Source organism: Mus caroli, chromosome 5 (assembly GCF_900094665.2).
Source record: "Mus caroli chromosome 5, CAROLI_EIJ_v1.1, whole genome shotgun sequence".
NCBI classification, from domain to species: domain Eukaryota; kingdom Metazoa; phylum Chordata; class Mammalia; order Rodentia; family Muridae; genus Mus; species Mus caroli.
Genome location: NC_034574.1, coordinates 120,423,629 through 120,436,327, shown reverse-complemented (window position 1 = coordinate 120,436,327; position 12,699 = coordinate 120,423,629). Strand labels below are relative to the sequence as shown.

Below are 12,699 nucleotides of genomic sequence, written 5' to 3'. Positions count from 1 at the left end.
GATGGATAGAGGGGTGGGTGAATGGATGGATCAGTAGACAGATGAGAGACAAATGGATGGGTGGTGTATAGATGCGTAGATGGAGGGATGGATGGAAGAGTAGATGAAGGATGGATGAATGTGTGGGTGAGCTGATGGACAAATGGGATGATGGATGGATGGATGGATGGATGGATAGATAGATAGATAGATAGATAGATAGATAGATGAATAGATGGATGGATGGATGCCTCCCTGGTTAGATGGGCAGATTGACAGATGAGTTGGCAGATCTATGGATGGACAGACAGAGAGTAGATCAATGGGTGGATAGGTCAATGGGTAGATGGAGAAGAGAATAGATGAATATTTGACTAGGTGGATAGGTGGATGGATGGATGAATGAATGTATAGATGGATAAATGGCTGGCTGACTGGTTAGATGGGTAGATTGACAGATAGGTTGATAGATGTGTGAACAGACAGAAGAGTGGATCGATGGATGGATGCCTCATTAGGTAGATGAATAGATCAATGGTAGATGGATGAAAGAATAAATGAGTATTTGATGGATGGATGGATGGATGGATGGACAGGTGGACTGATGGGTAACTAGATGAGTAGATATATTTATATGAAGATTAATAGACTTGTGGGTGGACAAATGACTGGAAGGGAAGAGTTGGAAATGTTTGTGAATGGATAGATGGATGGATGGGTGAAGATTTTGAGATAGTAGAATCAAGACGGATGGGTAAATAGGTGCACAGGAAGATAAAAAAATAAGTGGATGAATGGATGGAAGGACAAAAATCCCCCCTTATGGATACATCTGCTTCAAGATAGCCAAAACAACCGAGGAGAGAGAGAGAGAGAGAGAGAGAGAGAGAGAGAGAGAGAGAGAGAGAGAGAGTCAGCCTAAGATGATATGTAAGTAGTGATGACATATACACAGGAATTTAATCTGAAAGCTTTCAGAAAATTCTCAATCTAACCATTCTAGGTCACTGACTCCCATGAGAACCTATCTAGAGTTGATTTGTGCTAGAAAATTGCACACATGTGCAGTTCGGCAAACATTTCTGAACTAAAGATGTCACCCACCACCCATGTGGTGCCACGCTAAGCTCTAACTTTCATTTGCATATTTGTCTCCTACTAGACACTGTCCTCTGGAGAGAGCAGAGTCCCATCTGAGTATCTGAACCTGACTAAATAACACCCTGTGCTGAGCAATAGTTGCTGTGACCAGTCAGCCTGCTCTTTCTGCAGGTATGGCTACTCTGGGCCCCAGTTTCATCTTTTCTGTTTGCAGGGCAGATGGTGAGGGCTGGGCAGAGAGAATTCTCTCCATCTGCTGTGGACAGTGGTATGGAACAGTTGGGAGGGGCCCCAGGAAGGGGTCTTTTCACTCACTGGTCAAGAGTGGTTTAAAACAGTTTCCACACTGAGAGAGGATGGGAAGCAATTTCAGCCACTGTCCCAGACTTATCATTAGCATGTAAATGCTGTCCAGGATTGGGGAACATATTAGCATAATAGCCAAGCATAGAGTCTATCACTAATCACATCTTTAATCAATGTTGTAATTTACAGACCATTGACTTTCCTCATTTATTACCTCTCTGCGCTCGGGTGGGTGGGAACCTTGCCTCTCCAGAATATATAAATGATTAGGGGGAACACGGAAGACACAAAGGTGCTACGCACGATAGAGCCATCGTCCCTGCTGTTCCTGACGGTGTCACCAATGTCTGGGGACGACTCCGGACAAATTAATCATGTCCTAAGTGGCTGGCAGTGGGAATGAGGGTACCACACAAAATGAACAGGTTCTCTTACAAAAAAGGAACTGATTCCTGCAGGAATCTTTCCAGCCCATTGGCTGTGTTTCTCGGAATCTTTTCATCTCTGTTGGTGGGCTGTGCACGTGAGCCGAATGCTTGGTGGAAAATTGGATCAGCATTAGGTCACTGTCCATGAGGACCTGGAGGGTAAGGCGAGTTAGTGGAGGTTTTGAACGGGGAGTACATAGAGCCAGGTGTCTTATTTTGATGTTCCTCGGGGGTTGGTACTTTCTGATGACCTAGGAGTCAGTCTCCATGGAGAAAGCATAGGTGTCGATTGCCAACCACTGATGTCTAGGGAACCATCCTATAGACACTGGGGACTTTAAAGATTTATGGACACCCAGCCTGTGGAATCCACAGCAGCTTCTGACTTTTGGGGGACTGTGAGGGGGACCATGCTCACATGTCTCATGGAATCTTGTTTGATGCTAGTTTCAGACTCTGAGAATCACTCCATCACATGAGACAGCCATGTCTTCTATCTCAATTATGTCTGTCATTGTTCTAAATACTAATTACGGTGCTTTAAAAGTCATCTCCAATAACAGCCTACCTTCAGATATCCAACTGTTTTCTTCCATGTCTCTGCTGGAGACAAGCTTGCGAACCTTAGCCCCGTTCAGCCTCCTTGTCAAAACAAGATTACATAATGTACATTTCAAATTTGGAAAATTCAATAATCAGACTCCTGGCCTAATTCTTTTTCTATTTTGGTGACTGCCGCTATGTATAAGTGGAGTCTAGGCATAGGGAAATCAAAATTGCTTCTGGATACACCTGAACTCATGAGCCAGCTCTGTCCATGTAGGAGATCATTGGCTCCCAGCTCTCATTTCCCACTTTCAGTATGCCTGCCTACCACTGCTACAGAAACCCTGTGGGGGCTTGGCACACTGATAGCATCCTATTTTGCAGATGAGAATCTCGAGGCCTGCTGCGGAGGGCTGCTTGCCTACAGCAGACAGAATGAGTTCCATTTATAGCTATAAGTTCAGAGCTCACCCAGGCAGCTCCAACCCTGCACGTTAAGAGACTCTAACTCGAGACTGTAGCCTTGACCCAGCTGTCTCTCCATGTCATTCCTATTGCTGAGATGGCAGGGAAAGACAGGCACTAAGAGGAACTGCAGCTTGGCAAGTGTGACACGGGCTTCAGCCAGGCTGGCTACATGCCAGAATCCTTCCTAAAGGCTGTTCTGGCTCTTGTCCATTTGGTCCACCCCAGGCCAGTCTGCTTGGACAGGTTGTGTCTTTCTGAGCTCAGGCAGGGGACAGATGGTCAGGAAAATATAGGATGAGCCGAAGGGAGGAACTCTGTGAAGATATGGAAGAGGTTGAGGGAGCTCATTGGGATGTGCTGATGTCTGCCAGAACTATAGTGTATTGAGAGGTTAGTGGGTTTTAGAGCATGCTCTGAATTCTCATCCATTCTGAAAAAGGTTGTGGCTGTTGGACATAGGGTTGCATATGCCATTAGTTAAGGAAGAAACCAAGGTGGCTTAAATATGACCTAGATCAATTTGTACCCTGGGACAATCATTGTCATGGTTTGAATATGCATGGCCCAGAGAGTAGCACTATTAGGAGGTATGGCCTTGCTGGAGTAGGTGTGTCACTGTGGGCATGGGCTTTGAGACCCTGCTCCTAACTGCCTGGAAGTTAGTTAGTCTTTCCGTAGCAGCCTTCAGATGAAGTGTAGAGCTCTCATCTCTTCCTGCACCATGACTGCCTAGATGCTGCCATGCTCCCACCTTGATGCTAATAGACTGATCCTTAGAACCTGTAAGCCAGCCCCAATTAAATACTGTCCTTTATAAGACTTGCCTTGGTCATGGTATCTTGTCCCAGCAATAGAAACCCTAACAAAAACAATAACTAACAATTTTTTTTGTGTCCTAGACTCCTTCTAAACTCTGTAAACGCCCTTAACTGGTGGGCAGCCTCACTGACACAGCTGTGTTACCATTCCCACTGCAGCTAAGTTCTCTTGTGTTTTCTCTGTCCTAGTGCTCAGCACATGTCATATATGTCTACCACAGGGCCTTTGCAGCCCCTCTTCTTGCTGCAGAAGACTCGTCTGTAGCTGTCTGTACATTCCATCATCATAGCAGCCAGATTTTTAATGCAGAAGATCCTGACCAGGGACAGTTTTGTCCCCAGAGGCATTTCTGATATCTCTGGAAATCATGGCAGTCATGATTAAGGGGAACATTGCAGCTAGTGGGGAAAGAAGCTGGGGTTGTATGTCAAGACTGTAAGGTTCACTGACAGCCCCTCATGCCAAATGCCCTAAATGCTATCTGTACCGACACTGAGAAATGGAGTTTGAATTAGGTACCTATGCTTTCAAGGTAAGCAGTTTATCAACCTAGCTATCTCTACTGCCCACACGCCTGTGTTTTTTAGCCTTGGAGGCTTGTCTATGTCACAAGGTCTTGATAGCTCTGTAGGTGAGGCATAGATACTGCGACTCAGAGTGGCTGGATTCCCTGCAGTCACTCAGAAGGCAAGTGGCAGAGCAAAAGTGTGGTAGGGTCCCTCTGTCTAACTTCAGCCTCTACACAAAGTCACCACATTGGACACTTACAGGACATGAGCAATACCCCCCACAGAGCCCTTTTGTCTGCCTGGAACTGGATAGACATTTTTTTTAAAGATTTATTTATTATATTTAAGTACACTGTATCTGTCTTCAGACACACCAGAAGAGGGCATCAGATCTCATTCCAGATGGTTTTGAGCCACCATGTGGTTGCTAGGAATTGAACTCAGGGCCTCTGGAAGAGCAGTCTGTACTCTTAACCACTGAGCCATTTCTCCAGTCCTGGGCAGACATTGTAACCTCAGCACTGCTTACTAGAGCTGTTGGATGCTTCTTGCATGATGTTTAGTAACATTCTCTGCATCCCTAGATGTTAGAGGTCCAACTGCCACGCATCACAATCTAAACTATCTCAAGATACTGCCAGGTTACTTCTAGGGGAAGATGACACCCAGTAAAGCTTTGTTTCTGAAGCTTTGTCAGAACTCACAGCAGCCCCAGGAGGGAGGAGCAACATCCTCAAGATGCAGAGGAAACAATAAGGGCAGATAAGATGGCTCAGTAGGGAAAGGCACTTGCCTCAGAAGCTTGGCTAACGGAGTTCCATCCCCAGAACCCACACATAAAGGCAGAGAGGAGAACTGACTTTGTTTAGTTGTCCACTGGCCTACACACACACACACACACACACACACACACACACACACACACACACACCATGGCACGTGTGTCTCCCTAAATGATAATTAGAAAAAAATGGAGGCTTCTTACAGAACAGACCAGTGGCAGGAAGGAGGCTGCACTGCTAAATTATAGCTTAGCCATCATAATTTGAACCCACATAGTATCCTAGAGTTGGGTGAACTCAATAGACCAGCTTCTTACACTTTAAAGTGAGGACCCCCAAGTCCAGCAAGGGTCATGGCTGAGCACTACCACTGGTCACCTGCTGGCCCTCAGTGCAGTGCCTCTGGATTTGGAGAGCTGCTTTGCCCTCTGGCCTTCCCTCCTCCTGGAACTAGACAGTCCTTTGTTTGTTGCTTTGTTTTCACTTCATTTAGGTTTGGAGACAGGGTTTCAGTCTGCAGCCCAGACAAGACTTGAACTCACGACGTCATCCATTCTGGCCTCCGATTTGTAATAACTCTCCTGACATATTCTCTTAAGTGCGGGGATCACAGACATGGGCCACCGCTTGGCTTTTGAGGACGAGGACACAAGAAGCACACACAGGGTCATTGTTTTAATGAGTCCCCCACAGGCTCATGTGTCCAATGGTGGCACTGTTGTGGAGTCTCTAGGAGGTGAAGCCTGGCTGTAGAAAATAGGACATTGAGGGCCAGTCTTGAAAGTGTTGGCCACTCTACTCTCGCCATAATGGACTATGTTTCTTGAAATCATGAGCCAAATGCACCTTCGCACCCCCTAGTCCCCGATGGCACCACAAACCTGCAAGTCCAGAAACTTAGGACTATTACTAAAGATCTTTGCTCTCCTAAGGGCTCATAGCCTGTGTCAATAGAAATCCTGGGACAAACCAAGGCTGTCATTAGAGGGAATTGTTCCTGTGACCTGAAGCCTGAGCAAGCACCTGGTGTCACAGAGGCCAAGCTACCCTCTTCTCACTGGTACCCAGTGTTAGTGGCTTAATCCCTGTGATACACTCAATGTGTGTATTCCCGGAGGTCAGGAAGGCCACATTGGAAATCCCACAAATCCATCCTTAAATACTGAATCCTCAACCCATCACGGCTGGTGCCTAGCAATCTATGGTCATGAGAGCCCATGGAAAAAGATGTGTAAAACTATAGAGTGAGGTGGTTTCCTTAGGGAGCCCATCACGAGCATCACAGAGCAGCCATTAATAGCCCTATTCAAGCTGGCAGCTTAGTATTACCTAAACCCCCTTAACAGGCTCAACTGTCCCCTCCCAGGAGGTCACCTTGTTTGAAGTCACCCCACACCAGTACTTTTTAGCACAACACCTGGACAGCACGTTTCTGCAACTATCACTGTTGGTCTCCGTCAGTGGCCAGGCTCTGTGAGCGTGGGGCCACAACTGCAATATTTACTGTTCTCCCTGTCTCAGGATGCCCGTCAATCTTCACCGAATGAATTAGCCTGTGATTTATGAAGACACCAACTGTGCACTGTCAAAGCTCATATGATCCAAGGATCAACTAGGACAAGTACAGACACATGATCCATGCTGTGTCACTGGCTGGGAGACAGCTTTATTTCAAAGGTGGCAGGCTAGATACTTTGTGATGCCACGGAGACACTGACAGTGTAGAGGCAGCCTACATATTCTTCCCACACCCTTGTTCTGGGTGTCTGTCAAGCTAGTTGCTTCACTGCTTTCTCCAGTGCTCTATCCCTTCATCTGCTGAATGTACATCAAGGTAGATAGGAACATCTGAGGTTCTCCGGGGGGAGATGCTGAGGCAATGATGAAGCTACATATAGGGAACAGAACAGGCAGATGCCTCAGCCTTGGGAGCCTTTGCCCTGTCTGCTTTCACATCCCAACACCTCCAGGCAGAGGGATTCATGGTGCACGTCTAGGAATGAGGGAAAACGTCTCACAAGAAGTGGCTGTTCCTACAAAACAAACCGTGGTTGAAACGCCTTGTGAATGTTGAGTGTATTTACACACATCTACGTATATGTGTGTGCATGTGTTTAAGGTGATAAACACATGAAAGAAGCCACAAAAGGAACTGGGACTGTCTCACAGATTATCTGGGATCCAGAGAAATGGGTTTGAGAGTGTGTATATGCTGTATGTGCGTGCGTGTATGTCTCTGAGCAGATTATATGTATGTATGTGTGCACATGTGCATGTGTGTGCATGTGTGTAGGGCATGAGGATAGAAAGGGAACTAAGGGAATGGGATCTAAAGGGAGGGGAATAAGAGCAGTTGATGAAATCTTTGTGGCAGGATAGAGGGCTACTTGGAGTGACAAAGAGGACTAGCAAGGGGGTAGGGATATATATATGTGTATATATATATATATGTATATATGTACATATATATATAAAGAAAATATATAAGGTAATGCATTATCTTTTATGCTAATTAAAATAATTTTCAAAAGAGTCCATGGGGGCTGAAGAGACAGCGCAGATGCTAAGGGTGCTGGCTGCTCTTACAGAGGACCAGAATTTGGTTCCCAGCACCCACATGGAGGCTCGCAACCATCCATGACTTCAGCTCCAGGGGATTTGACACCCTCTCCTGGCCTCTTTAAGCACATACACACGAGAAAACATAAAGATAAAAATCTCATATTAAAAGGTCCACAAGGAAAAAGGTGTGGATGATCCGATGTCATTCTTATAAATGCATGGCTATTTGTATTAGAAGGGTATGGAAAAAACCCTGATTTGTACACTTGTGACCAGAGAATAGCCACACACCCCATGGGGTCAAGCAGATAGACTGGTTAGATTGAATGACCCAGACAGGAGGCAACAGGGATTGGTGGCCACTGGATGATTGGCAAGTATCTATTTAGGGGACACTGCCTGGAACACGGCTCAGTATGTCCAATCTGCTGGGCTCTCCCAAGATGCCAGAGGACTCCCAGACTTAGGGTTTATAAACATGTGGTTAGTTACTGCCTATTACATAGGGCCAGAGTTCCCCAGAATCAGGGTTCCTTCCTCAGGATACCACCAGCTCCATATTCATGTGCCATAGGCCTTATCTGTACCTACTATGAGATGGGAGTTCAGGATGTGGCTGTATGAAACTGCTGGAATAGTGGCTGTTTTGTACCTGACCCAGAAACCTCATTTTGTCACACAAAGCCACAGCAGTATGATTCACCATGTCATATGGGGGTGAAAACTCAGAGCCCCCCTCCCCAAGTCTTGACAAAATGAAACCATCTAGTCCGAACCTCCCGCACATGCAGCAGAGTTGGCATTGTTACACGTGAGCTCCCCTCTTTGTCCCTCCACAGCATGCCAAGTGGCACTCAGGAGCTCAACAGAACTAGTGACTTCAGACTAGAGCCCGAGTCCCAGGGATGACCCAAGCAGATGAATCTAAGCCCCAGAAGAGAGCTTGTCCAGGCCCTGCAGATATGAGCCTAGGACCCAGGGAAGAGCTGAGCTCTGGAGACTGACTTTGGGGATTCACTCCTACACCAAAGGCTGCCCGCTCCATGCCTCCCCCAGCTCTTGCTGATTGGATGCTCTGCTCTGCTGTGTCAACAGCTAGAGGATGACCACCTCCTGACTCACTCCAGGAGGCGATTTTTATTTCCGCACACACTTATTTCCCCAAAGATACTGATCTGCATTCCTGGAAATCTCAGCACTGGGCTCCAAGTCAGAGTCCCTTCCGTGGATCTAAAGGTTGTTCTCTGTGTAACCATGGTGGCATTTGTTTCTGGATTTGGTTCACACCTGGCTTTTGTAGGCTGAGAGATGAACTCTTTGCCTCTAGAACATGGAGCAGATGTGACATTGTTCTCCCAACACGTTGCTGCTCAACCGACTGAGATTTTTTTTTTCTCCTATGCCCCACCCACTCCTGGCATCCTCTGTTGTTTGCTTCTCCGAATTCATCTCAGAGGAAATTTAGGAGGTCTCCTGCCCTGCAGGCTGGATGTAGTGAACAATGATGATTATTTTTAATTCTTTTCCTTAAGGAGGAGATTTTTAAGTATTAGTGCCATGAGTTAATGCATGTGTTCTCAGCCTGACAGAGGCATTCCTTGTCTAGAATTTAGAAGCAATGTTCTGGAGAGCAAATAGATTTCAGTTTGATAGGATAAATATAAGGAGGGAGAAAAGAAAGGAACGAGAGAGAGAGAGAGAGAGAGAGAGAGAAAGGGAAGAAGGAAAGAAGTAAATAGGAAGGAAGGAAAGAAGAAAAGAGGGAGGGAGAGAGGGAGGAAGAGACACCGGAAGGCTGGAACCAATCCCCACCAAGCCTACTTACCTTGATGACATTCTCATCTGTGGCCTTGCACTCCACCAACTCTGAGATGTCCCTCAGGGTGCTATTCTCCTCCACCGACACCACCCTGACAGGCATGGCCACTGTCTTCCCCGTGAGGATGGCTGTGTTCAGGAGTTCAGTGTCCTGCCAAAGAATCAGACACATCAGGTCAGGGGACAGTCTCCTTTCTGCTGGTGCTACGTGATGCTTGGGGATGCTCCTGAGGTCAGCACTAGGCTGCTCCTCTTAGACATACTGTGGCACTTTCCTGAGGAATTGCATCAGAAGGACATTCTTCGGAATAACAATGAAGAACATTTTTAGTATTTCAGAGACCCAGCAGAGTCACACAGCAACCAGGTGACAAGCAACAGAAGCCAGTTTGGAGTACTATAGGAAGAAAGATACCAAGCTCAGTTGATTAATGCCTGTCGCCACCAGAAAAAAAATATGCCCAGAGCCTATGAACATATCTTACATGGTGTAATGGCTGGTTTTGTTTGTCAGCTTGACAGCCCCGGAAGAGGAAATCTCAACTGAAGAGCTGCCTCCAACAAACTGGCCTGTGGGGTGTATTCTTGATTGACGGCTGAGGTGGGAGGGTCCAGCCAACTGTGGATGGTGCCATCCCTGGGCAGTGTGTTGGAAAGCAGACTGAACAGCTTCAGAGGAACAAGCCAGTAAGCAGCACTCCATGATCTCTGCTTCAATTCCTTCCTGGAGTTCCTGCCCTGACTTTTCTCAGTGACGGAGTGTGACCCGAGAGTGAGGAGTTGAAACCAACCTTTTCCTTCTCGGGTTGTTTTTTGGTCATGGTGTTTATTCTATCGAAAGAAAGCCATGTAGAACGCCTGGGAAGAGGGACTTTGCAGGTAGAATGAAATTTCCTGGTTTCAAGGAGAGCTACTACTTCTTGAGCTGGCCCCAACAGAATCCTAGACCCTGAAGAAGGAAGAGTCATGAGGGGCGGAGGAAGAGCTCAGGCGGTGTTGATGGAGAGGAGGTCAGCATGGAGGTGACCAGTCAGTCCCAAGGGTCCTGAAGACAGGAAAGGAAAGGGGAGATTTTTCCCTAGGGGCACAACCCAGCTTTCACCTCACACAGCTCAATGTCAAACTTCCCTCAAGTCCCTGATTATGGAGTAGCTGTGGCTTACAGGTGGCACTTTACCCACTAAAGTACCCCTGAAACTTCCTTTTTCTGTTGCTGTTTATAGTGTTGGGTGTCAAACTTGGAAGCTACATGCTAGACCAGTGCGTTACCTCTGAGCCACATCCCTGGGCCCACAGGTTTCCTCTTTGAATTGAAGCTTTATTGATTTATAGTTATTTTACAAACCAAACTGTCTCTCTCTGCTGCCCCTTGGGAGCACACTTCACCACATCTATAAGCATGTCTGCTTGTCTCTTTGTGTCAATGCTCTGTAAAAATTGCACACATAATCTATTAGGTGATGCAGAGAACACCAGTATTTTTGAGTTTGCAGGGTAGTTACCACCTTCTCTTGGTGGCCACATGAATATGCAAACAGATCTTTGAATCTAGGGGGACTGACTGGTACCTTCTGCCTTGTGTGTGTGTGTGTGTCTGTGTGTGTGTGAATTTCTCGCATGTCTCTTTCCACAGACTCTTCTCCAGCGTCACTACTGTTGTTTGAAGCAGGCATACAGGGCAGAGAGGCTCCCTGTTAGAATTAGAGACTCAGGTTCCCAGACAGTCTCCTCACCCTGAAGTCGAACAAAGCTCTGCCTGCCTTTACAGGGTGCCTGGGACTCCTGAAGTCAGGTTCCAATTACGGGTGGCCTTGACCTGGCTATTACAGATGCTAAGAATACCACAGAAATTCCTAAGTCAAGGTCATTACAGGTAATGTGCTCAGGGTTGTCTTTGAAATGGTCTCAGTGAATGGCTTCATTAAGCAGTGTGGTCACTTATGGGGACCATAATTGTGATTAGCTTACTAAATGGTTGCTAAAGCTTCACAACTGTGTGTGTACACACATACACACACCACCACCACCACCACCACCACTATCAGCAGCAACAGCAGTAGCATTATTACACCTTGGCACTCATCTTTGATCAAAGCTAGTTGAACATTACCAATTTCTTACCGGTCACATCAGTTTTGAGAATTAACAGTCACAGAAACACGAAACAAGGGAAGAAAATCTTTAGCCTGTGAAGATATTCTGACTCATACACAGGGGAAAAGTTCCCTGTATTTAACAGCTGTTCTTCTGACCAGTTAGCTTCAGTGAGTGCCTGTTGCAGTGTGGGCCAACAGTCTGGCATTCTAGATTCTCCCCTGGCTTCTCCATCAACTTCAACATTGCCTGGATCACATTTATCAAGCTTCTTCAGGATGAAGTGGCGATATCATTTGTGACTACTTGACATCTATGAACTGTCAAATCCAGACCGCTTGCATTCTGGGCTCCTTTATAGTATAATACAGAGTAGCTTGAAAGAAGGGACAGTTATTTCTCAAAGTGCTGGAGGCCAAAAGGGCAAATCATGACTCTGGGGCTGGTGAAGACAAACAGCTTAAAACTGTATGTGTGTGTGTGTGTGTGTGTGTGTGTGTGTGTGTAAGACAGAGAGGGGGGAGGGAGGGAGGGAGGAGAGGAGAAAGGAAAGAGAAGCAGACACACAGGAGAGAGGTAGGGAGAGGAAAGAGAATGAGAGAGTCCTCTTTACATGCCATGCTGTTGGCTATATGGGATCAAACAGGGCCTCAGGAAGCTGGTGTCAGAGCCTCACAGTGGGTGTGAAGGTGTCACCACCGCAAAGAGGCTTCAAGCTAGCAGCTGTGTCATTGCTGTCCTGTCCCTCCTCCCACTTCCATTATACATGAGGTAACTACTCTGCTTTGCAAAAAAAAAAAAAAAAGAATTAGTACCAGGCATGCTAAATCACTCCTGTCCCTGGGAATTCTGGAAGAGCCCGAGGCTCCCAAGAGAGATTCCCATGTGGTTTGTATTCACATCAATCTCTCTGTCTATTTCTGGACAAATTACACTTTTACCTTTTTGATTAAGAGAATAGAATCATTTCTGATGCATTAAGAAGTCTTAGGGATGCAAGCTCACTAATAATGACAGGGAAGTGACCAGTTGTGGCTGGAGTGCTCAGCCCTGGAGTGTCTGCAGGGAGCATCCCTGAGACTCCCTGGAGAGGAGATTCTGGGTGTGAAAGAATCAGGGTGGGTCTTCACAATAGTCACAAATAATACCTTGGTGTGACTCTAACTAAGGAAGTGAAAGATCTGTATGACAAGAACTTCAAGTCTCTGAAGAAAGAAATTGAAGATCTCAGAAGACGGAAAGATCTCCCATGCTCATGGATTGGCAGGATTAATATAGTAAAAATGG

The 12,699-nt window shown here is 46.4% G+C and overlaps 1 protein-coding gene across 1 annotated transcript in view; it reads right to left on the bottom strand.

Moving 5' to 3' along the window:
* Positions 1–12,699, bottom strand: part of Tmem132c (transmembrane protein 132C) — a 284,191-nt gene that overhangs the window by 22,363 nt on the left and 249,129 nt on the right. The window contains exon 5 of the mRNA XM_029477801.1: positions 9,326–9,469. Within this exon, the coding sequence (XP_029333661.1) occupies positions 9,326–9,469 (144 nt within the window). The remainder of the gene's footprint in view (positions 1–9,325; positions 9,470–12,699) is intronic.